Source organism: Oryx dammah, unplaced genomic scaffold, assembly GCF_014754425.2.
Source record: "Oryx dammah isolate SB20612 unplaced genomic scaffold, SCBI_Odam_1.1 HiC_scaffold_10, whole genome shotgun sequence".
Taxonomy (NCBI): Eukaryota; Metazoa; Chordata; class Mammalia; order Artiodactyla; family Bovidae; genus Oryx; species Oryx dammah.
The window spans coordinates 48,358,556-48,381,742 of record NW_024070194.1 but is presented as its reverse complement, the minus strand read 5'-3'; the positions used below and the strand labels follow the sequence as shown (position 1 = coordinate 48,381,742).

Genomic DNA, 23,187 nt, shown 5'->3' with positions numbered 1-23,187 from the left:
CCACCTGAGGGCAAGTACGTGGAGACCGACCTACAGGGCATGCCTGCAGCCCGACCCCCACTGCTGAAGCTGAGGGCCCAGAGACAGAACCACAGAGAGAAATCAGTACAACCAAGGACTCCTTCTTTAGACCATGGAGGGTCGAGGTTCAATAAAAATACAATGTGAGCTGCAGTATGTTAAAGTTTTTAGTAGCCATGTTAGGGCAAACAAAAGGAAGCAGGTGAAAATAGTTTCAATGGTGCATTTTATGTCACCAAATATATCCAAAATGTTATCATTTCAACAGGTAATCAATAAAAATTATTGGGACATTTTAGACTTTTTTTTTTTTTTTTTGGTGATGTCTTTGAACTCTGGCATGCGTATCACACATTTATAGCCCATCTCAATTGGGACAAGCCATGTTTCAAGCGCTCGGGAGCCACGTGACCAGGGGCCACCACACTGGCCAGCAGAGGTGCCAGAGAACAGGGAAGTCGTGCCCCTCCTGGTTCCTGTGGGCACTGTGTTGGGGGAAGACAGATCAACAAGGCCCACCCCGGTGGGTATTTCACATATGAACACCCTTGAAGGCTACTGCCTGTGAGGATGTGCTGACGCCCAGCCTTCTAATGGCATCATGTGTCTCCCCTCAAGCTTGCCCTGGTTATCCCCACCCCAGGCCCGAAGAGGACAGGTTGTCCCCCTCCTGAACATGTACCAGGAGAGTGGCCAGCAGAGGTGGACGGGACCAGACCAGCAGGCTCAGACACTGATGCACCCGGATTAGGCTTATGACATAATCCATCCAGCAGAGATGGGAATGCTGTGACCTGAATTAGTTTTGAGCTGCTGATTTCTTAGCCAGAGCTCCCCTCGACCGAAAAACACTAAAACAATGTTAGCTGAAACGACTGTCTTTAAGCTGAAGGCAAGTCTTTATGATATGATGGGTACATAACACAGATAATAAAGTTCTAGAAGGATGTGTGTGTTGGGGGGCAGTGGTTTACAGATATATGAGGTACAATATTGCTTGAAAATTCCAGAACAAAATTTGAATCTAAGTGGGCTGTGAGTCTGGGGCAGTGAAGCGGGTCCCATACCCTGAGGTGACAGAGGCAGGGGTCGGGCGAGGATGGAGATGATGACTTTTGCGTTTAAAATGATAAAAATACATCAAAAGGAAAGAGTCCAAAAGCTTATGAGCAACAAGGCTTTCCTACCTCGATTAAGGCCTCTCAGAAGGACTGGCTTTGCAGTGAGACCTGGTGACCAGCATGTGGAAGGCTGAAGCGGGTACCTGAGCAGCTGCACACGCGAGGAACTGCCCTCACGGGTCTCACTATGTGGCCACTTCCGGAAGCCATCACCTCAAGGAGCTCTCTGCCTTGAGATTTTTGTCATCTTATTGTGTATTAAATAGCAAATGCACCACACGGAGTGGCAAAAAAGTAGTTAGAAATTTCTAATGGTTGGAAACCACAGCTACAAAATAGATGATAAGTCACAGGTGAGGGCGTCTGAATGGCTGGTTAAAATGGAAACTGACATTATCTGGGGGATTTCAGATACCCGTCTGACCCCATTCACATGCCGGATGCTCAGGCTGAGAATTGAGGGAGAGCTGAATGGAACTAGAAATTTTATAACACATTCCCCAAAATACGTGGCCACGGATGGAGGCATGGAAATCTCTACAAACTGATGTTTTTCTTTTAACAGGATGCATCTCCCTTTAAAATTCTTGTAATTCTCAGGAGGACTAACACTTTCAGCCTGATTTACTTTACAGATAAGAAACTCACTTTAAAAGCCTACGGCATAGGGGACATTCGTACATCTATGGCTGATTCACATTGATAGTCTGACAGAAAACAACACAATTCTGTAAACTAATTATCCTTCGATTAAAAGAAAAAGCCTATGATGGCTTTCGAACCAGCATTTAGAAGCCAGGGGGTCTATTTTTGGTGGGGGTTGGGGGAGGTCTCCTGCTGCAGCCTCACGACGGCTCACAGATGGGCCACGGAGCTCTTTCCACGTAGCGGCAGAGGCTCCACACCCCCGCTGTTCTCTCCCGCAGCAAAGACCAACGTGGTCACTCAGATGACCCAGGAGGGCCCTGACAGACGGCTTCTGTCGATCCTGGATTCTGTGAGAGGGTGGGAGCATTAAGGATCTCTCTGCATTTGGGAGAAAACTGAAAAAATGCAAAGGAGATTTTTTTTTTTTCAACTGAACAAAAATTTCGGGATTCTTCCAGCTGAAACAAGTGATCTTTTCCATCTCCTTTTAAACCCGATTTCAAAACAGGAAGCAGAGCGGCAGGGGTGGGGAGGACCACCCAGTCAGGGTAGCTAGGCAGATGGAAGGGCCTGGCTGCCAGGATGGGCTGCGATGGAGGCAGAGCCAGACCACTGAGGACCCTTGCCCCTCCCGGCAAAAAGGCCCCTTCCAGTTGATAGTTCTGAGGACCCTTGCTCCTCGCGGCAAAAAGGCCCCTTCCAGCCGATAGTTCAAGATGGATGCCTCCCCTCCCTGAACCATGTCTAGGGAATATAACTGGTAATATCATTGATAACCCCCAGGCCTGGACCAGAAATTCCCAAGGCTCTCTCTCCTGCTCTTGTCAGAGCTGGGAGAATGAACTGGTGTGTGGGGGGGCACCATGTCCCTGCTGTGAGAACCTGCCCTGTGGTCTATACAATGAAGAAGTCTGGAGAGGCCTGCGAACATGAGAATACGCGGGGCTTCGGGTCTGCAGGAGGCTGTTGCCAGAACCGGCTCCCCTGGGCTGAGTGATCAGAGCTGAGGGGCTGGAAGAAACAGGGTGGACCCATGAGCTTCGAAGGGCGCGTGGGCTGCTGCTGAGAAAGTGCAAACTGCTAATTCTGTCTAAACCTCTCAAGTCTTTCATGAATGGTGTGGTGGCGAAAAGAGATAACAATCGAGGACAAAGGATTCGGTAAGAATCCCAGGGCAGGAAGTTTATTGAATCACTTGGGTACGTCTTTTCTCATTAGGCTAACCAAGCAATGCAGGTTATTTGCTTCTTGCTTCGTGTCTGACTCTTTGCAACCCCATGGACTGTAACCTCCAGGCTCCTCTGTCCATGGGATTCTCTAGGCAAGAATACTGGTGTGGGTTATCATGTCCTCTGGAGAGTCTTCCCGACTCAAGGATCAAACTCACACCTCTCATGTCTCCTGCATTTGCAGGCGGGTTCTTTACCACTAGAGCCGCCTGGGAAGTCCGAGGGTTATCTGGGGGAATGTCTATTATCTGGGGAGAGAACAGAATACAAACGCCCTAGTCTCCTAGGAGACCAATCAAGGTGCCTACACCCTGGCTGGCATAGCTTACTGACGTACCTCTTCAGAGTTAGGGGCCCCAAGGGTGTTTATAAAGGTAATTTTATCTAGTCACTTACATAGATAATATCTATGAAGACTGGATCATTTAAAATACACTGCAAGGTCTTACTATTAAGAGAAGCTTCTGGATAATTCTTGGGTAGAATGAAGACTCTTTGGGCACCATAATTCACAGAGTCGATCTGATCTTTTGTGAATCTGCAGGTTTCATCATCTACCCACTAAGCATTTTGATGCTCTCAGGACGTCAAACGCAACCTGAACGCCCGGCCCTCTGCTTGACTCCTCACCTGGGCACCAGAAGTCCCGGCCGCCGTTCTCCCTTCGTGCTGCTGGATGCCCGTCTACTTCCAGTGACAGAGCACCTTGGGGGTTGGAGAGCTCGTGCCCGGTGCTGGGAGCCACCAGGCCTCCCGGCCACACCCCGGGGTCCCTCTCGGCCTTGGGCTCCTCCTCGGAGTCCGCGCCCCGGGACGTCAGGAGCCTCATCCGAGACACAGAGCTCACCTCCTTCATCCTCATCAGGCGGTCGGGGTCCGCCTTCCTGGGCGGGGAAACCAGCTTCTCCTGTAAACTTTCGATCACTCTGGAAGTGCTTCGGAGCTTCTTTTCTGAGAATGCCAAGTTTGGGGTCCTTTCTATAAAGTGGAACAAGGTGGACCTGAAGGGTGGCTTTGTCTCCACGTCCTTGGGAAGGAAAGGCTGGGACTCCGGGGGGCTGGGCAGAGGTTCGGGGGCCTTGCTGGGGACGGCCCCGTCCACACCCGTGGGCTCAGAGGCCCGGGGAGCCTGCCGGGTGCTGTCCCTCTCACCTACGAACAGAGGGCTCTTGGTCCAGCCACACTTCCTCCTGCCATAGAAGGCGTCGGCGGGTGTGGTGGACTCACTGGGCTGGGCCAAGCTGGCCACTGCTTCCTGTCTGGGGGACTCAGGCCTGAGGGCACTTCCATCCGGCTCGGGGTGCCGGCTCTGCCCTGCCCTCTGGGTGCCTGGAAGCAGGGACTCCACAGCCACCTCGATGCCCAGGATCCTGGCAGCCCTGGCTTCGAGGGACTCATTTGGTGGGATTTCTATTGCATTGGCATCACCCGGAGACCCCGCTAGCTGGCTGGTACTGTGCTCCTGCACCAGCGTCAGCCCCACAGACCTCAAGTCTGGTGCAGACAGGCCTCGGGATTTGCCGGCAAGAGAGAGGGGCGCCCTTGTGCTCCCTTGCTCCCCACCGCCCGCCTTTGGAGGGCCGGCTGCACTCAGCTCCACAGCTCCGAGACTGCCAGGGAGCTCCTGGCTGGGCGGGGGCTCCTTCCGTGTCGCTGGATCGGGTGGGGACTCGGGTTTTGCATCATTCAACCCAGAAGATATTGCTCGTTTCACAGGCCTTGGGCTGACTGCCAGCTGGGCCACCCTGTCCTCAACCTCTCGGTCCCCGTCTTCGGCTATCCAGCTCCCAGGGGGCGACAACCACGCAGAACCTCTGCCTTCTGCCTGCCAGGGTCTGGGGGACCGAGGCCTCCCCTCCTCGCTCCAGCTCTCGGACTTGCTCTTAACTCTGCCTGGCCTGGTCCTGGGGTCCTCAGGCGCTACGTCCTTCAGGAGGCCCGGCCGCTGGGGTGCTGGGCGGGCACAGCTCCCCCAGGGCAGCCCCGTGTCACTGTCCTCACCGCCACTGCTACCACTGCTGCTGCCACTGCTCCCTTCCTCCTCCTGAAGCTCCTTGTTGAAACTTTCTAACTGGCTGATCAAGTCCCAGGGGCGGCGGCTCACGGGCTTCAGGAGGAACTGCCCGAACAGCTGTCTACTGTTGCAGGGGCCTGTGGTCTCCCCCTTGATCACCTCGGCCCTGGACACGGGGCTGGCTCGGCGCCCAGGGCCGTCAGAGCCCTGCTGACCCAGGCTGGCCCTCGGCGTGGGGCCCTGGTTCTGGGGCCAGGAAGACCCAGAGAAGGCGCTGTTGCTGGATGGGCTGAGGGATCCTTGACTTTTCGGGGAATGAGCCCCGGGCCTCTGGTTCGGGTCACTGGACGCCAACGCCATGTGCATCTGAACCTCGAAGGGTGCGGGGTCCAAACACCTTGGAGGCAGCACGGGGTTGGGGGAGCCCCCTGGCCTCTCCCCTGGGAGGGGCTGCAGGCTCTGAGGTTCATGAGCGAAGCTGGTTTGTGTTTGCTGGTCTCGGAAGTGGTGCCCAGGCCACGGGCCGGGCCATGCAAGCGCACGGTGCTTTGTGGGGTTGGGGAATCTGAGGTCGTCTGCTTGCCGGCCCCGTCCTGGGCCCCCCGGGTCTGGTCTTGGCAGCTCTGTCCTCGTGGCCATGCTGCCTGTGAGCGCCTGGAGCTCCAGGTCGGTGGAGGATAAGCTGAGCACACTCTGTTCTTGCAACGCAGCGTTCTGCTTCAGGTCATTGTTGTTTGTGTCCGTACCTGGCAGCTGGGACTCCGATTTCAACGGGATGGAAACCAAACAAAAGATTGTTTCGCCCGTTTTTTTCTTTGAGCTTCTCTTGGGCTGCAGCCCTGTCTCAAACTTTCTGAGCTGGGTCTGCATCTCGCAGGAACTCTCGCCCTGGGGGCTCGGGGAGGACACCAGGCTTTCTGGATATTCGCGTGGGCTGCCGCTCACGTCGGGCCACTTTCTCTGTGTGACAATGCAGGGGTCTCTTTGGTCAGGAGAGCTGCCGTCTTCTCCATTCCTGGGGGGCTGGCCCCACAGCCAGGGGGCGCTGGGATCAGCAGGGGCGGGACCCCTCTCCTTCCCTGATGGGCGCCACACGGCCCCCTCCTGCTGCAGGCTTCTTGGGTCAGGGGCAGGGACCACACCATCCAGTTTCACATCTTCCCAGAATCCATGGGGTCGGGGTAGTTTAATGTGTCGTATCCGTGGGTCGTCGAAGGGAATTATCAGGATGGAGCCGTCGTAAGCCGTGGTGGGGTGGGGCTGTGGGGGGACGCCAACAGGAGAGCATGGGCTGGCCCCCCACTCACTCCCAGCTCCCAGGGAGCCAGAAAGAGGCTGACCGCCAGCAGCGGGCTTCTCCATCAGATGCTGCGGTACACGGCGGCCTCCGCCCTCATGCCTGGGCACCGCCTCCTCGGGGCAGGGGTGTGCGGCGGGCTGCGGTGGCGACTTATACGAGGGTGGGGGCACGTACACTGGGGGCTCCAGACTGGGGTCAGGCCCGTAGAGGTCCTGCCTGGCACTGTTCGTCCTGGCTGAGTGGGCAGCACCTGGGTCCGGCTGCCGGCTGTCTGTGTAGCTGCCATTTTCTGCTCCGGCCCTGGAGTGTGGCTGGGAGCCGTAAGACGGGGGCTTGAGGGGTCTCCCAAACCTGGGCTGGGGCAAGGGGGCCGAGGTGCCAGCCTTCTTGGGGTTCCTGGTGGGTTCCAAATTGGAAGCACAATTTGGAGGCTGAAGTGGCACTTTAGGGACACCTGGTAAATGGCCATCGCTCAAAGGGATGGGGACCTCCACGCAACTCAGGCTCTCGGGGGAAAGGACTCGAGGCAGTGATTGGGACTTCCCTTTGCTCTGGGAGGTCAGCCCGTGCTCCCCAAGCATGAATGGGTACAGGTCCTGAAACAACTTCTCGCCAACACCGTCTGACATCTGCCTCCCTAGTCTCGGGGGCTGGTTCCAGCTTCCAACACTGACGTCCTGCCATCTGGCAGGACCCGCCATTCCCAGCTCGTCTTCCCAAACAGCCTTCTTGATCACGTGCTCAGACCTTCCTCCAACTTCCCAGGGACCCTCCCTTGGGTGCGCGGGCAAGCTGGGGACCGGGCCTCGGCCCCCTGGGTTCTCCCGGGTCTCCTGCTCTCTTCTCCTCCAGTAGGCGTGGCTGCGGCCGGTCAGGGGCTGCGAGGACCACGCGAGCACCGGCTGATGGTAGAACCTGCGAGATAGAGGGCCACAGGTTACACCTGGAGGAAGCCCACAGGAGCAGCGCGCACCTCTCTGCCTATGGGACCGTGTGCCGAGTCAAACTCAGGTCAGAACCTTTGAAAGACACATTTCCAACCACAGTACTCATTCACTTGAAAGAAACCGTGGCCCAGGAATTACAGCTGGAAGGCAGCCACATGTTTTGCCATCGCAGACTTAAGAGTGGCAGGGACATGCTGCCCACAAGAGCGTTAGGACTAGACTTGTACCTGAGTGGCGCCTGAAATGTCCAAGAGACATGGGTGAGCCCAGAGCAGGGCTTCGCAAGTGTGATCCTGGGCCTCTGGGGTCCACCCCCAGCTCACACTGGAAGACCTTGCTTTCTGGGAGCAAGTCCGGGCACCTGCTTCCAGCAGGTGTAGTAATCCCACCCCTGATTCTGACTCTGAGGCCTGGGGGGACTCTGTAAAGGGCACTCCTAACAGGTCCCAGGTGCTGTGGCTACTGCTGATCCCAGTGACCCCTGAGGACCATTAAGGCTGGGAGGCATCAACCATGACTACACAGCAATCTGGGGACCCTGCCACTCCCGACGCCCAGGCAGTATCCCAGCTCCGACCTGTCAGAGTCTCGGGCAGGTGGAGTGCTCGGGGGGCCCCAGGCTCTTCCCAGCATGTGACTGGGACGGCCCCTCGGCTCTAGCAGAGCAGAGTTCCCACACCTCTGTGATGGTGGGAGCCACCCAGGGGGCTCATTAACTATACACATTACCAAGTCCCTGCCCCCAAAGTTCCAATTCAGTAGGTCTGGGTTAGGGTCTGGGTGTTTCCCTGGTGGCTCAGATGGTAAAGAATCCGCCTGCCATGCGGGAGACCTGGTTTTGATCCCTGGGTCGGGAAGGTCCCCAAAAGGAGGAAATGGCACCCCACTCCAGCATTCTTGCCTGGAGAATCCCAAGGACAGTAGAGCCTGGTGGGTTATAGTTTATGGGGTTGCAAAGAGTTGGACACGACTGAGGGACTAACACGTCTATTTTAAGCAGGCTGTCGAGCATCTTTTCTTCAGGGCGATGGGGGAAACACCGTTCGGACTGACTTTTGAGACTGACAGAGGAAGCAGGGTCTTGCTCGTGGGCAGAGCTCTCTGCCAGGTGAGGAAGGGCAGCACCAGCAGCACCCGAGGATAGCCGACCCCAGGCTGCCACACGCCACCTGGCTGTGCATCGAGATTTCCTTGTGAGCCCAGGTCCCTCCCACCCCAGATGGAGGATTTAATCTTTCTAGCCAGGAGCCTGGTACCTCCTTGAATGACTCTAACACACACCCTGAGCTGAAAAATCACCCTTCTAATGGAGCTGAAGAAACAGCCTGAAGAACCCTGGCATACTGTGTAGAAATGTTAAGCTACTGACCACAGGGAGCAGAGACTAGGGCTACAACCCAGAAAACCCACTGGGCAGAGGGAAGCCTAGGGCACTCCATGAGCTCGATTGGCCACGGGCTAATCTAGAAAGGGTTCAACTTTTCTTGAAACTGGAAAAGGTTTCAAGCAGCTAACAGTGCTGCTTGCTTTTCACATTATAGAAGAACTACACATTCTGTCGTTTTCTGCCACCTATCAACACATAAAGCAATTATCCTTCCATTAAAAATAAGTAAATAAATAAAAATAAAAGTAATATGTAATTTATTGCTGAAATTTTGGAAAAATACAGGAAAGAACAGAAATCAAACGTCACTGGCAGTCCTACCCAGAGGTAGTCACTGTGATTTACAGCTTCTAATGTTTGTGTGACGACGTGGGCTTTTAAAACAGCCTTAGTGTCATTCTACTAGGATCTGGCTTTACATGAATGTTTCCCAACAACTGTGTCAAACAACAGCTGACGCTCACAAAGCGGTGCCAGCCCTCCAGATCCTCACTAAGCTCCACCAGCACCCCTCTAAGGTAGGAGGAAATAGGCACAGAGACGTTCAATGACTCTCTCAAGTCACACAGCTTGTAAGTGGTAGGAGAAGAGTTCAAACCCAATGAAGGTGACCATAAAGCCCATCAGCCACCACATTCTACTTCTTCCAGCATAATGACAGATTCCTCAGGTGCACAGCTTCAGTGGGAGAATAGTCTCTTATGAGTCATGCTTTATTTAACCATCTCCCTGCTGTTGGACATCCTTGCTCTTGTTGTTCAATTGCTAAGTCATGTCCAACTCTTTTGCGACCCTAAGGACTGTAGCCCACCAGGCTCCTCTGTCCATGGGACTTCCCAAGCAGGAATACTAGTGTGGGTTGCCGTTTCCCTCTCCTGGGAATCTTCCTGGACCAGGGATCAAACCCACGCCTCCTGCATTGGCAGGTGGATTTTTTTTACCACTAAGCCACCAGGAAGATTTGGATATCTGTGTCGCTTAGTTCTCAAACACTTCGGAGAAATGCTATTTGCCATCACTAATCGTGTCTCAGGCTCTGGAGAATCAATCCTGAGAGAAGGCATCAGCAGGTCAGGGGATCAGGTTCTCCCTGCTGTGCGATCTGCCCGCAGCTTGGAGGAGAGCTGGTCCTGCTGCAACTGTGCCCACATCTGATCATCAGGACTCATTTGTTTCTGCACTAGAGAAATGAAAGTAATCTCTCATTGCTCTCCATTTGCATTTCTGTGATTACTAGTGAGGATTACTGTTTTATGCGCGTAGGTGCCATTAAACCACATTCTGTGGTTTGGAATGATTCCTATGCCACAGTCCACTTTCCAGTTGACAGGATGGTACAGAAAGCAGGGAGGATGCCCACCCCTGCAGCCACAGCAGGTGACGGCCTGGGGACAAGGCACTGTGGGGGATGGGCTGAAGGTGGGATCCCCCCACCCCCACCCCCGCAACACACAGGCAGAAAGAAGGGCTGTTCTACAGGAGCTAGACGGTACATAAATGGTAAAAAGCTATTACTGTCATTATTATTTTAGAATTCACTTCTTTGCCTTAAAAAGTGAAGGCAGCTTCTCACATCCTGCATCCCGCCCCCTGCCCCCCAATAACTTCAGCAGCCACTTAGTAAAGCTGAGTCATGGATTGAAAAAGCAGAAAATGTCTGAAAGGGATTGGAGGTAAAGTGTTTGCCAGAACTGCCTAACTGCGTCTGCATTTACTGCACACACACAGTGCAAGCTGTCTTAACCCTGCCCACAGCTGAAGGTCAAGTTCTTTGTTGACTTTGTCGTCATCACAGGGTGTTTGGGGGCATTTAGGTGTTGAATACTGACAGAGCCTTTCTCGGGTCGGGTTCTATGAGGACTGGTCCCTGTGGAAGCCACCTCACTGGCCTCTGCATGAGTCGTCCCCACCCTCACCCTCAGCCGAGCCAGCACAGGGCATCCAGAGCTCAGAAGCTAATGTTTCTGTCCGTAGGGACACCCTCTGGCTGCCTGACCCAAGTCTGATACTGACCATGAACCATGGTGCACCTACTGGCTTCAGGGTCTTAGACTCTGTGCCAAGTCCAAGGGTAAGACTCAAAAGTGCAGCTTAATAAGACGCTACAATCATTGCAAACCTAATTAAGAGAGTAAAACAAACCATCCAGAGTGTGTGGTCGATGCCCAGCATGGGAATCTCCTTTCTTGCCTGTTCTATAGCTGACGGTGAGCGGGCTTCACCCTCCACACCCACTGACTGGCTTCTTTCAGACCCCTGAATGTCTGTGGCACTTGGCTTCACAGAAGAGACCATGCTGTCTAGCTTTTGCTCACTTGCTCGACAGACATTCTGGTTTCCTGGTAAATGCGTGATCTGTTAAATACCAAGAGGGGCTGAAATCCCAAGGTGCGATCTTCCCACGTTTGGGCCACGAGCACTACTGGAGACTAACAAAGGATGACAGAAACAGGACAAGCACATAAACAGGCTGCAGCTACCTACACCAGGAAGGGGGCCAGTTTCCTTCCCGCTGAAAATTGTGACACCACCTTAACTTCATCCAAGCTGCCATGTGTAATTAATCAAGATGGCCAAGCATTCTGAGCTAAAGTTTTTCGATTTGCACCATACACCAAAATCCCAGTTTAAGGAAAACACAGGGCCACTTGGAGAACTTTAAATAATCTATTTTACAACATAGAAAACTATAAAGCGATTAGTTCACCAACATCTAGTGTGTGCCTAGTTTGTCAGTCATTCGGTCACGTCGGACTCTTTTTCGACCCTGTGAACTGCAGCCTGCCAGGTTCCTCTGTCCATGGGATTCTCCACGCAAGAATACTGGAGCTGGTTGCTATGCCCTTCTCCAGGGGATCTTCCCCACCCAAGGATTGAACCTGGGTCTCCCGCATTGCAGGCAGATTCTTTACAGTCTGAGCCACCAGGGAAACCCCACATTTACATTCACAAAATGTTAACAACGGGACATTCCACAAAAACATGCTGAATGCATTCAAACAGGGTGGGAAAAAGATAAGGAAGCCAAGTGGAGTTTGTGAGGCCAAATAAATAGTGTCAGCAAGGTCAGGGAGACGAGCAGGGTCTTTGTGCAGAATTCCTGGGAGAAGAGGTCAGAGAAAAGACCGAAGCTACACTTGCGAGAAGCTCCCTGATCTATCAGCAGTGACACGGCGATGACAAAATCACCGATCCAGGGTGTTTAGAAAACCTTTGAAACATGAACATGCGGCAAACAACATGTCTACTGGAAAAAAGGCAAATCTAGTTGTTGAAGGTATAAAAGCTGATGATGAAAAACATGGGACCTGTCTGTTCACATGATATTTTCCATGGCAACAGAAAATCCCACCATCCTTTTAGAAAGGAAAAGCCGACTTAGAAGGGCAGCAACGCCGTGACTTTTAACCACGGTTCCACCTGTGGCAGGACTATCCCTACCAGGATCCCTAGACCATGGAATCGACACAGCACAGGCTGTGTCACCCGGGCACAACACAGCCCAGCTGGGGGCCCGCTGCCCCATGGGTCAGGGGAGACGCCCTCCTTCCTCCACCAACAAAATCCTGAAGTGGGTCCCCAGGGGGCCTCTGGAGTCTGGTTTTCCCTGTAAAGATCAGGGTGGAGGGAGAAGGCCCCACTGAAGAAGTCCCCGGTCCAGCAACTTCTTCCCATCAGCAGGGCCGCCAATCTAGCAGCTGCCAGCACCACCCATCATAACCTTGAAACCCTGGGGCCATGTCCTTCAGAAGCCATACCCTCCTCCAGGTGGCCAGCCAGTCTTACCCAGGACCACAGTCTGAGCAGAAACGTGGAATGTGTCACTTAAAGAACCTCCCACCCCTTAAAGGAGAAGCTCTCTCTTTCTGCAGGGGCACTAGGGTATCTCTTTAGAGTGACACAGAGTTATCAGTCCACTGTTAGGTGTTTCTGGGGTGGGGTCAGCCATCTCATGCTACGGAACTTGCTCTCAACGCTCTCTGGCCTGGAAGCCTGCAATTTTACTTTTCAGCCAACTGTGGTATACTCAACATACTACACGGAGAAGGCAATGGCACCCCACTCCAGTACTCTTGCCTGGAAAATTCCATGGACGGAGGAGCCTGGTGGGCTGCAGTCCATGGGGTCGCTAAGAGTTGGGCACGACTGAGCGACTTCACTTTCACTTTTCTCTTTCACGCATTGGAGAAGGAAATGGCAACCCACTCCAGTGTTCTTGCCTAGAGAATCCCAGGGACGGGGGAGCCTGGTGGGCTGCCGTCTATGGGGTTGCACAGAGTCGGACATGACTGAAGTGACTTAGCAGCAGCAGCAACATACTACAACTGAGTGAATGGCCCTCTGACTCAGAGTAATAGACTAATTTTGGAAAAGGGAGCTATAAGGTCAAGAGGAGATCATGACAGAGGTTAAAAGGATAGCACAAATTAAAATCCATCAGAAAGGATAAAGCTGGTCTGAGAACATACTGCATGAAGATCACTATGCAGCCAAGTTCAATTTGAACAAGAATTGCTAGTTGCACTGGCATAGATATAACTAGGAGACACACAACTGCTGGGTCACATGACTAGCAAACCATTAGGCCTGCTTTTCACAATGTCTTGATGAAGTGAAAAAAGTGAAAGTTGCTCAGTCCTGTCTGACTCTTTGCCACCCCATGGACTGTAGCCCACCAGGCTCCTCTGTCCATGGAATTCTCCAGGCCAGAATACTGGGGTGGGTAGCTGTTCCCTTCTCCAGGGGATCTTCCTAACCCAAGGATCAAACCCAGGTCTCCTGCATTGCAGGTGGATTCTTACCATCTGAGCCAGGAGGGAAGCCGCTATGTCATGCTAAGTGAGTGCAAATGATTCCAGCTGAGATCAAGGAGCAGGGAGACTATTTCAGGAGGTTACTGTTTGATTATCTTTTTTTCAATACACACACTGAACAATGGGAATAGGAAGCATAATGAATGACTGGACTGATGAATGATGGTAACTTTAGCATATGGGGGGTGGGGGTAGGGTAGGAAGACAGTCTAGAGCACTCACTGCACACAGGTGACCAAGCAGATCCACCTGGGAAACCTGCCTGCTGACACTGGAGACGGAAGGCTCTGAGTCTGTGTCCCCCACGTGGGGGTCTGCATAACCGAGCCTGAGTCCAGTTCTACAGAGATGGGTTCTGGGCAGCCTCCTGGGGAGGCGATGATGCCAGGGGGCCAGCCTGCTCTGCTGCACAACCGTGAAATCAGATGTTGCTGGAAGTGGACACAGATTCCTCCTGTGGGGGCCGGCAGCTTTCCACATCATTGCTGGGGTAGGACTTCAAAAGCCTTTTGATGCTTTGAGGTCTGGCAACCCACTCCAGTGTTCTTGCCTGGAGAATCCCAGGGACGGGGGCGCCTGGTGGGCTGTCGTCCATGGGGTTGCACAGTCGGACACAACTGAAGCGACTTAGCAGCAGTAGCAGCAGCAGCAGCAGCAGCAGCAGCAGCAGCAAAGACCTAAGTCAGAGGCCCTGACCCAGGAGGGAGGGTGTTTGGGGTCATTACTTGCTTTTTATAAATCACTGCCCAGCGCTGTAGTTCTGGGATCCATGAGAGCCCCCCTCCTCTCCCAGATGTGGAGCCCAGCCCCCGTCCCCAGTGACTGGGCAGCTGCCCCTGCACTTACTGCAGGTGATCTGGCACCTTCTGACGGGTTTCCAGGCTTCAGGGAGAAAGGGCTCAAAACAGAGAAGAGAGGGATGAGAAGATGGTGCCTGTGGTCAGGCTACTGGGAAACTTGCAGCCAGTCCCCAGAGAGGGCTGCCCACTGGCAACAGGGCTGTGAACCACGGGGCAGCTGCCCAGGGCCGAGGGGACCACCCCCGGTAATGCCACCAGAGAGCAGGGTGGCCAACCTGCCAGGACTGTGTGTGCATCTTGACGAGGGGGACCTGGCTTTGTCATCAGTATCCTCAGCAACACGCTTCACCCCCGCTGGCCTCAGACTCCTCATCGCTACTGAGTGGGTGGTCCTAATGTCTTCCTTCTCAAGTGTGTTGGGAGGGATTCATGAGATAATACATGTCACCTGATTGGCAGAGGGTCTAATATACTAATCCCTTGTTTTCAGCTATCAGTACTATCTGAACCCAATTAATATCAATTCTCAGTGGAGTAGGATCCATTTCAAAGCTCTTGCCTCACATCGTCCAAGGAAGAGGGTGAGGGCCATGCAGGAAAGAGAGAAAGAGTGAGTGTTTGTCTTTGTGCAGGCTTATTTTAGACTGGGATTGTCCCCTCCTCAGCTGTGATCAATGGGCCTTCACAATAGCAGGAAGCCACGATGTCCTGACTGTCATAACAAGACCCTGCCCCTCCGGCCGGTCTCTAAGGGAGGATCCATAATGATGATGTCCAGTCATCCAGTGTTTAGTTTATTCAAACAAAGCAGGAAGAGCAAGCTGGGACCCAGTAAACCAATAAGTAAGGCAGATTACTCCAGAAGTTTCCTATTTTCTCTGTAATAAGCATATATCCTTATGGATACAGGCTTCCCATATCCATATGGGAAAAGAATCTGCCTGCAATGCAGGAGACCTGGTTTTGATTCATGGGTTGGGAAGATCCCCTGGAGAAGGGAATGGCTACCCACTCCAGTATTCCTTCCTAGAGAATTCCATGGACAGATGATCCTGGCAAGCTACAGTCCATGGGGTTGCAAAGAGTTGGACACAGCTGAGCGACTAACACACTTAAGGATATATACAGGGTTTTCTTAGCTTGTTAACTAACCTAGTTCTCTAGTTAAAGAAGAAACTCATCTCCAACAAGTCTCCTCTTGGTGGTAATGTGGCTCAGGCAAATGGAGCTCTAGGCTGCACTTTGCTGTCTTCCCACTAATTCTGGAAGCGCCACCCTCCCATCACTGTTTTCTCTGAAGTCTTCCTGGTAATTCTGAAACACCTGTTCATGCTGTTCTTCCTGAAATCTCATGTTCAAACAGTCCAACCTGCTTCTTCTTGGGAAAATACGGTGACAGAAGAGCAACACGGGAATGTGTGCAGAAAGAGGACCAGCGTCCAGGCTTCTGGAAGCTTACACTGCTGACGAACAAGAACAAAGTGCCCCAGGAGAAGAGTTTACAAGACAGCGGGGAAACAGAAGGTCTGAATCCTCATGTGTGTGGCTGAGACACCAGCTCACACAACTCATACTTTGCTCAGTGAAGAGGTCAAATTAACAAGGCCTCAGTTCAGTTCAGTTCAGTCGCTCAGTCGTGTCCGACTCTTTGCGACCCTAACACTTAGGAAATGAAGCAAGGAGATGAAACAAGACCAGTGATGTTTGTGGAAGTGTCATTCTGTACAGAGAAAGAGATACATGGAACCAGATGTTAAACTCGAGACATCCCTTTTTAGGAAAGCCATTATAAGCAAGATGGGATTTGAGAGAAGCTTAAAAAGCCTCCAAAAAGGAACTGTTTACTAAATCCAGTAGCACCACCTAAAACAATGTTCACTGAGCAGATGGAAGCCTCCCCAGACCCCACATCAGAGACCCTCCCAGACTGCGGAGTCTCTAATCAGTCACGACTGCTGATGAGAGCAGATAATTACAAGCTAGTCTCATGGGTTAACTAGCACAAACTTCAGCCAGGATTTCTGGGGTAAGCAGAGAAGAGTTTATTATGGTACAACTTTCAGATTCAAACTTCTGCTATGTTACGTTATTTTACAGCTTCCTCCAATTATAACATTTGAAAGGGAACACAGTAAGGAAACAGAGAATGCCTGATAACAGTGCTTTACAAGTTTCACAGAAGCAAGCTGTTCTGTGTCCCTGGTTTTATTTTCCTTAAGCGTTTTCCTGGATACAACCAGCTCATACGTGAGAAACTCTAAGGCGATGGTACTTATCAGTCTTATCCTCCTCCCTCAGGAATTCTGAAGTTCCAGCCATGCCCCAGAAGACAGAGATGGTGCCCCCACCCGTGTGGCCTAGCATCACTGCCCGGCTCTGGTCTGGGAGCACAGATGTGGTCCTTGTGCAGCTCCTTAGACAGGAAGGGGCACGGCCGTGCTGTGAGCTGATCCCCCACCTGCGAGCAGTGGGAGGGGACGAGGAAGTGAGGATGGTCCAGCCTGGGGACGGCCCCGCCAGCGAGGGTGTGGCCAGGTCCAGTGTCTCTGGAGCCAGAGCCTGGCTTCCCTCCACGGAAGCACTGAGCGAGTGGCCCTTGCAGAGTCACTGACATTCCCTGGGTTCCATGCTCTTGGCTATAATGACATTGCTAACGTGCCTGCCAGAATAAAATAAAACAGCCCAGTCCCCTTCCAGCCCCTATGGCCTTCCAAGCCGTCTGTAGGAGGTCCACGGGGTGCTGAGGGACACAGTGCAGGACCTCACGAGAAACTGGTTAGGGGTCCTCATGATGCCTTCAGGTCACCCTGATGCCCAGGAGTTGGGTAGCACCTCCTGAGCCCTATCTCCCGACTCCTCCCCGACCAGACCTGGAGGCTAGGCCAGTGGGGTCACTGTGGGGACCAGTGACTGAAGGCTGGGATGAGGCCAAGCACCGCTGATCCATGCAGATTCAGAATTCCCAGAAGCCAGAGAATTTGGCTTCACAGGTTGAAGCCTTAACTATTTATTTCCTATTTATTTATTTCCCCTCAGAGCATGTTTCTCCTGAAAGGGAAAAATAACTCTCCTCCCGCCTACCTTTCCATTTGCCTCTTGTTTCCAGCTCTCTAACGACCACTGAAAAAGAAAATGTCTTTTCATTTCAGCCCGGGAAGCCCAGCAGCAGGTCTCCGAGGTGCTGGGCGCTGGTATGGGTCTTTGCCAACATGTGTGCACTGTCTCTCTCTACCCTACAAGACAACCTTCAACCCCAAAGCTCAATACCTCCCAAGTTGACCAGCTGACCTCAGAACTGGGAGGGAATGGCCGGATCTGTCAGAACTCCGTGGAGGGACAAAGCCATGCCGGCGATGCTCTCAAACCAGCTGAGGCCCTCATTCGAGACAGGAGGAAAGGCACCTGAGGGTCGGACAGAGGCTGGGCTGCAGGGCCTTGCAGTCCTCAGGCCCCATGACTACAGGGGGATGGGGAGTCCTGGGCAAGCTGTGGACGGGGCGGGTGCCTCACTGCCCTCAGAGAATCCTAAAGGGGATTCTGTTGCCCCCACCACCCAGGACCCAACCTGATCTCTGATTCAGCCCTTCAGGACTGAGAGGACCCCACATGTGGCACGTTCATAGGGATTCCATGGCCACCATCTTTTCACCTCATTAGAAACTGAGCCTTCGGCTCCTCGATGGTTGTCAGGAGGGTGGAAGGATGAACTGAACCTCAGGGCTTATCCTGAGTACCCTGTGTGTGCAGCACTGGAGTGAGCTCTGTGGGACACATGGGGCAGGGGGGTAGGGGGCAACCTCGGCGCCCCGAAATCCAGGGTGGGAGGTACAGGTACACTCTGCAGAGAACCGGAAGCCCAGGAGGCAGAGTAACACCCAGCATTTGTGTGGTAGAAACGAAGGCTGTCCTGACCCTCGGCCAATGCACCCACAAGTGCCCTCTTCCAAAGTCCATGGCGGGCAGGCTTTTCAGGGACTGTGGCTGTCAAGACCGGGGCCCAAGTCAGCAGTAGACACAAGTGCAAGTTCTGAAGGACACGGTTAAACAGAAGCAGCTTCAATTCCTTCTCCATCCCTCCTGAACCTGCCCCATCGGCGACAACACTAGCCCTCCCTGAAGAGGTGGGTCTGGGTAGTAACGCAAACCTGTGTCAGCTCCATAGGGCGTGAAGAGGCGCCCTCCCCTTGGGGAGTACTCCATGACCAAGGGGTTGACCACTCTGACTTGGAAAAGCAAGACCCCTCCCCTTTTTGCCTGAAGGCTGTCGACCAACAAGAAAGATTCTCCCTGTGGACAGACAGGTATCTTGAAACCATAGGAGGCCATTCATCGCCTTTGGACTGTCCTGTTTGCATGTTGGTTTGTTGCCTTAAACATAGGCCTCTGCTTCCACTTGTAGACAGAGGCCCCCCACCAGCCTAAGCCTAGTCCCCACGTAGCATTAAAGACAAACACAGCTTTAGGAAGCGATGACAAAGGTTCCTCCAGGTTAAAACTGCTGGCTGTGGGCTACAGGGTTTGTGGCGAGCTGCCCAAATTCCCTCCTATTTACCTCCCTCTCCATCCCCTGGCCAGTCCACCCTCTTTTTCAGTTGTAAGAAAACACCCACAAAAAAAAGAAAGAAAGAAAGAAAACACCCACAGATGCAGCAGTATTGAGACAAGATGCCCACCTCAGGGCCTGAGTGTTGGGAAGAGATGGGTTGGAGGCCAGTGGAATGACATGAATATGAGAGAAGAGAGGATTTGCTTTTGCCCAAATGGAGGGGAGCACGGGCGTCTCGTAATGCTGTATTGGAACGCATCTGTATTTCAGGTACGTACAGGTGCTTCAACTCTGTAAGGTATTGGAATGTGTCAACAAGGAGGCTGGATGTGCTTGGAGTGTGTGCCTGACATAAACTGGCCTTTCTAGAGTTTTTAAATGATTCCTGGCTGGGGAGACATGAAGAAACTCTGAGGGAACGAGGAGGCTGAGGATTAAAATGCCGCATTGGCAGGAGAGAATCCGCTCACTCGTCACTGTGCTGAAGGCTTCACACATCTGACCCTGCACTGGGTGCCACTGAGCATCCCGGATGCTCCGGGGAAGATGCAGCCCTGCCACTCAGCTCCCCTCCCTCCCAGGCCCCGGCCACACAGAAATGGCGGCCAGGATGCATGCGTACATCTGCTACCAGACCCCCGGGGCCAAGGGAGCTGGCGGGTCCTGGTGGAGCTTACCCAGCCTCGGAGATCCTGGCAGCGGCAGCAGCGCTGGGGCGCTCCCCGTGGCCCCTTGGCCCGAGGCGGCGGCTCTCGGGGTTGCTCAGGAGGCCAGTCCCCGGAGAGGCCTTGCCCCGGGGGAGGGCGGTGGGGCCATCGTCGCAGCCGTTTAGCAGGCTGGGACCTGCGGGTGCTGTGGTCCTCGCGGGCTGGCGCCCCGCGCCATCATCCTCGCGCGGGGCTGGCACCTTCCTCGACAGCTTGTAGCCGTGGGAGATCAGCAGGTCTTCAACACTGTACATAGTGCTCTGGCCACATCAAAGCGCCACCGTGGTGACCGTCGTGGTGGCAGGGCCCACGCTGTGGGGACAAGGAGAGTGTCTTGTAAGCTGTGGACGATGCCCCCAGCGCTCCGGTACCCCCTCCCTCCCAGACCCTGACCACACGGCACGCTGGTCACCGTGCCTGCAGTGACAGAGAAGAGGAGGGGGCTTCTCCGTCTCACTCAGACAGAAGGTGGAGGCAGGAGGGCTGCCCTCCCGGGGTTGGATGAGATGGTCCCTTCTGGACCAGAGAGGGAGCATTTGATCTTGGATTCCACAGAGCCAGGATGGGAGACTGACTCTGGAGACCCCTCCCCAGACGGCCACCACTTGCAGGAGAGTCCAGAACAGCATTTAAGCCACGGAATGATGACCAGTGTCCCCTGCCCCAGACCTCTAAAGACAACACACACAGGAGAGAGGTCAAAATAAAGAGACTCGGAAGCCGCAATTACTACTCCACCCTGCTAAAAAGAGAAACCCCCAGCGGCCAGCTCCATCTTATTATCTTCCCCGCTTTCATCTCGCAGACACACCTTTTGGTCCAAAAGGGCAAGGCAAGATCTTTAATCAACCCAGGGTTATGATGCACTTTGGCGGAAGCAATCTGGGTGGGTAATGAGCCACCAAAAATAGATCTTAAGTCTTTCAGCTCATAATGAGAAACGCTAACTAAGCCTACACAGCCTGTGCACTACACAATTCCAAACTTCTTCCCACACCGAACTTTGAAGAATCTGATTTCTCTCCAGTTTATCTTGGGGAGACAGTCTGCATCTCTGAAGCCATGGGTGTCCACATCCGAGTCTTGCCAGGGTGCATGAATTCAACAGCAGCAACGACTCAGAAACACAGTCCTAAGATAATGGCGCCAGCCAAGAAGAATGAAAGTGAACAGGGAACCTACATGAAAGTGCCTGTGTGTGCAGAAGTGGGGCTGCTGCGTTTATTTTCACAAGGGAGCATCTCTTCTCCCAAGACCTCCTGTTGCTAACGGGGTGGGAGGCAGTTTGGTCAGTCCTGCCGCTGGAGGCAGGCCTGGGTGAGCTCCACAGGAGAGGCGGGCCTGGAAGAACACGGCTGCTCCAGCCCCTCTTGGCTGCTGGACGGAAATAGCAACTATCAGCAGCGGCAGCCCCTGCAAACAATGGCCAGGAAATGCCTGCCCCCGAGTGCAGGTGAAAGGGGGGCCCCTGTGCTTCCTGCCGGTGGGGCCTCTCCCCGGAGCTCATCACAGGATCCTGCTGACTGTGCTGGCCCTCGGCACACACTGGGCTCCAGCAGCAGCCAAATTGCAGCCAGCATGGAGAGGGCAGGAAAGATCAGGCTCTGGAAGCCTGTGGTTCTCCATCAGGTCCCCACGTTATGGAAAATCCACATGCTCCTGCAGGGACTGTAGTAGGAGAAGCATCTCCACAGCAACTCGGCTAGTCTCAGTGCTGCGCTCAAGCTCCATGTCTTCTAGGGGCTGGCACAAAACGGACGGAGAAATGGCAGGACCAGAGGGGCGAGCATTTGTTCTCTGAGTTCACTGTTCTGATCCCCAGGCTGGGCCTGCAGAGGACAGGGACCTCATCACAAACCCAAGGCTGCGGGAACATCAAGGCAAGGTCTGCTTTGTTCAATGCTAGGCCCCCAGCATCCGGCACATAGTATGTGCTCAATAAATCACTGTCGAATGACAGCACAGTGGGAGAAAGGAATGTTTGAGCTAGGTTTTGAAGAATGATTAGGAGCTCACTGAATAAACCGCACGTGCACATGTGTATGAGATGGGCAATTCACATTTAAAATAGATTCAGGGTACAATCATCCCAGGGGGAAAGAAATGACACGGCAACAGAATCCTGCAGGTGAGACCGTGGGTTCCCAGACTCAGTGTCACACACACAGTTGGCACCATGGTCAGAGTTCAGGTCTGAGGACACTCAGCTTCTTCCTGTTACTACATCAGGCTCTTTAAAAGCCAAGCAAAGTTCACAGCACCCTAGCTGGCCACCCATTACACAGAGGAGCAGGCCAGCATCAATGACAGAATCCACTATGAGGGTGGTAAGAAGCAATGACCTTCCAGAAAAACGCCTGAGGGTCTCTGTCCTCCTGGGGATAGGTGAGCTGGTCCATGCTGCCTCTGTCTGCAAGGTAAGTACACTTTGCAAACCCTTAAATGGTACAACAGATCAGGCCCAACCATGAATATCTTTCCTACAGACTCGTAAGAACTGTCCTTGACCTTACAGGTCTGAGGTCAAACGTGCATTGATGTAGGGGGACTCTTAACTTGGTCTCACAGAGGCCAGCAGCCTGTGGGGGGCAGGAGGACGAAGCACACCAGCTTCAGCACTCGGGGTGCAGGCCTCACGAGAGGGGATGACCCACAGCACAGGCCCCATGGCCCAGATGAGGGGTGCCCCCAATCCCCAGAGGACTCCTTCCTTTGGCCGACACCCACCACCTCTTGGACCCTAGCTCAGAGCCTGGCCATTTCCAGCCCCATGTCAAACATCGTTGCTCCCAGCAGACAGACTTCTCAACAGCCTCGTGGCCCATCCAGTCCTTTTGTATTCAGCATCCTTCCTGTAATATCCTTCCCTGCCATGGATGGACCAGCGCATCTCTAACACATCAGTCCCACGGCCACCAGGAGGGGATGCCAAGGAGCTGAGGAGGAGAGGAGTCCTTTCAAAGTCCCCGCCCAGCCCTGAGGCAGCAGCCTTCCAAATCAAAGGTATTCGAGGCCACCCACCACCCACCACCCGAAGGGCTGCTGTTCAGAGAAGCACACAACAAAATTGGACCTAAGTGTAAATTATTAGAACATGGTATTTCACAACTTGGAAAGGTGTGTGATATGATGGGCCCTCGTGGCCCCGACACCCGGGTCATCATAAATCTGAGGGTAAACTTTTCAGTCAGGCCTCTGTATACAGGGTCCCTCCGTATGCGTATCTGAGGTTCCTCGGCCACAGGTTCAACCAAGCCTCAGCCAGGCCGGCTTATACCCCGTAAGCAGGCGCTTACTGAAAAGAATCTGGCCCCACGCAGGTCAAACCCAAATTGTTCAAGGGCCACTCGAGTTAAAACAGCACGGGCTTGGAATGAACCCTTTCATCCCCAAGTGGTGCTGACACCAGCCCCGGCTGTGGTCCCAGGAGCAAGTCATTAGCTGCACGAAACCTCAGTTTTCCAATCTGCAAAATGGCAGGGCCACTCACACCTGTCTTCCCAGACTGTTCCAAGGGCCACACCTTGTTGTTCAGTTGCCAAGTGGTGTCTGACTCTTTGCACCCCCGGAACTGAAGCACGGCCAGGCTTCCCAAGGGCTATGTGAGTACATGTAAAAGCATGAATCACACACAATCTGAGACAGCATTTATC

The 23,187-nt window shown here is 53.5% G+C and overlaps 1 protein-coding gene across 2 annotated transcripts in view; it reads right to left on the bottom strand.

Moving 5' to 3' along the window:
• The window catches only part of JCAD (junctional cadherin 5 associated), a 38,747-nt gene that overhangs the window by 4,458 nt on the left and 11,102 nt on the right, over positions 1–23,187 (bottom strand). The window contains exons 2-3 of one of the 2 annotated variants that reach the window (XM_040248037.1): positions 19,505–19,846; positions 3,650–7,248 (exon numbers count right to left, since the gene is read on the bottom strand). In XM_040248037.1, coding sequence (XP_040103971.1) covers positions 3,650–7,248; positions 19,505–19,788 — 3,883 coding nt within the window. In that variant the 5' untranslated portion in view covers positions 19,789–19,846. Of the gene's footprint in view, positions 1–2,946; positions 7,249–19,504; positions 19,847–23,187 lie in introns of those variants that run through there. The other variant, XM_040248036.1, reaches the window with a different exon arrangement.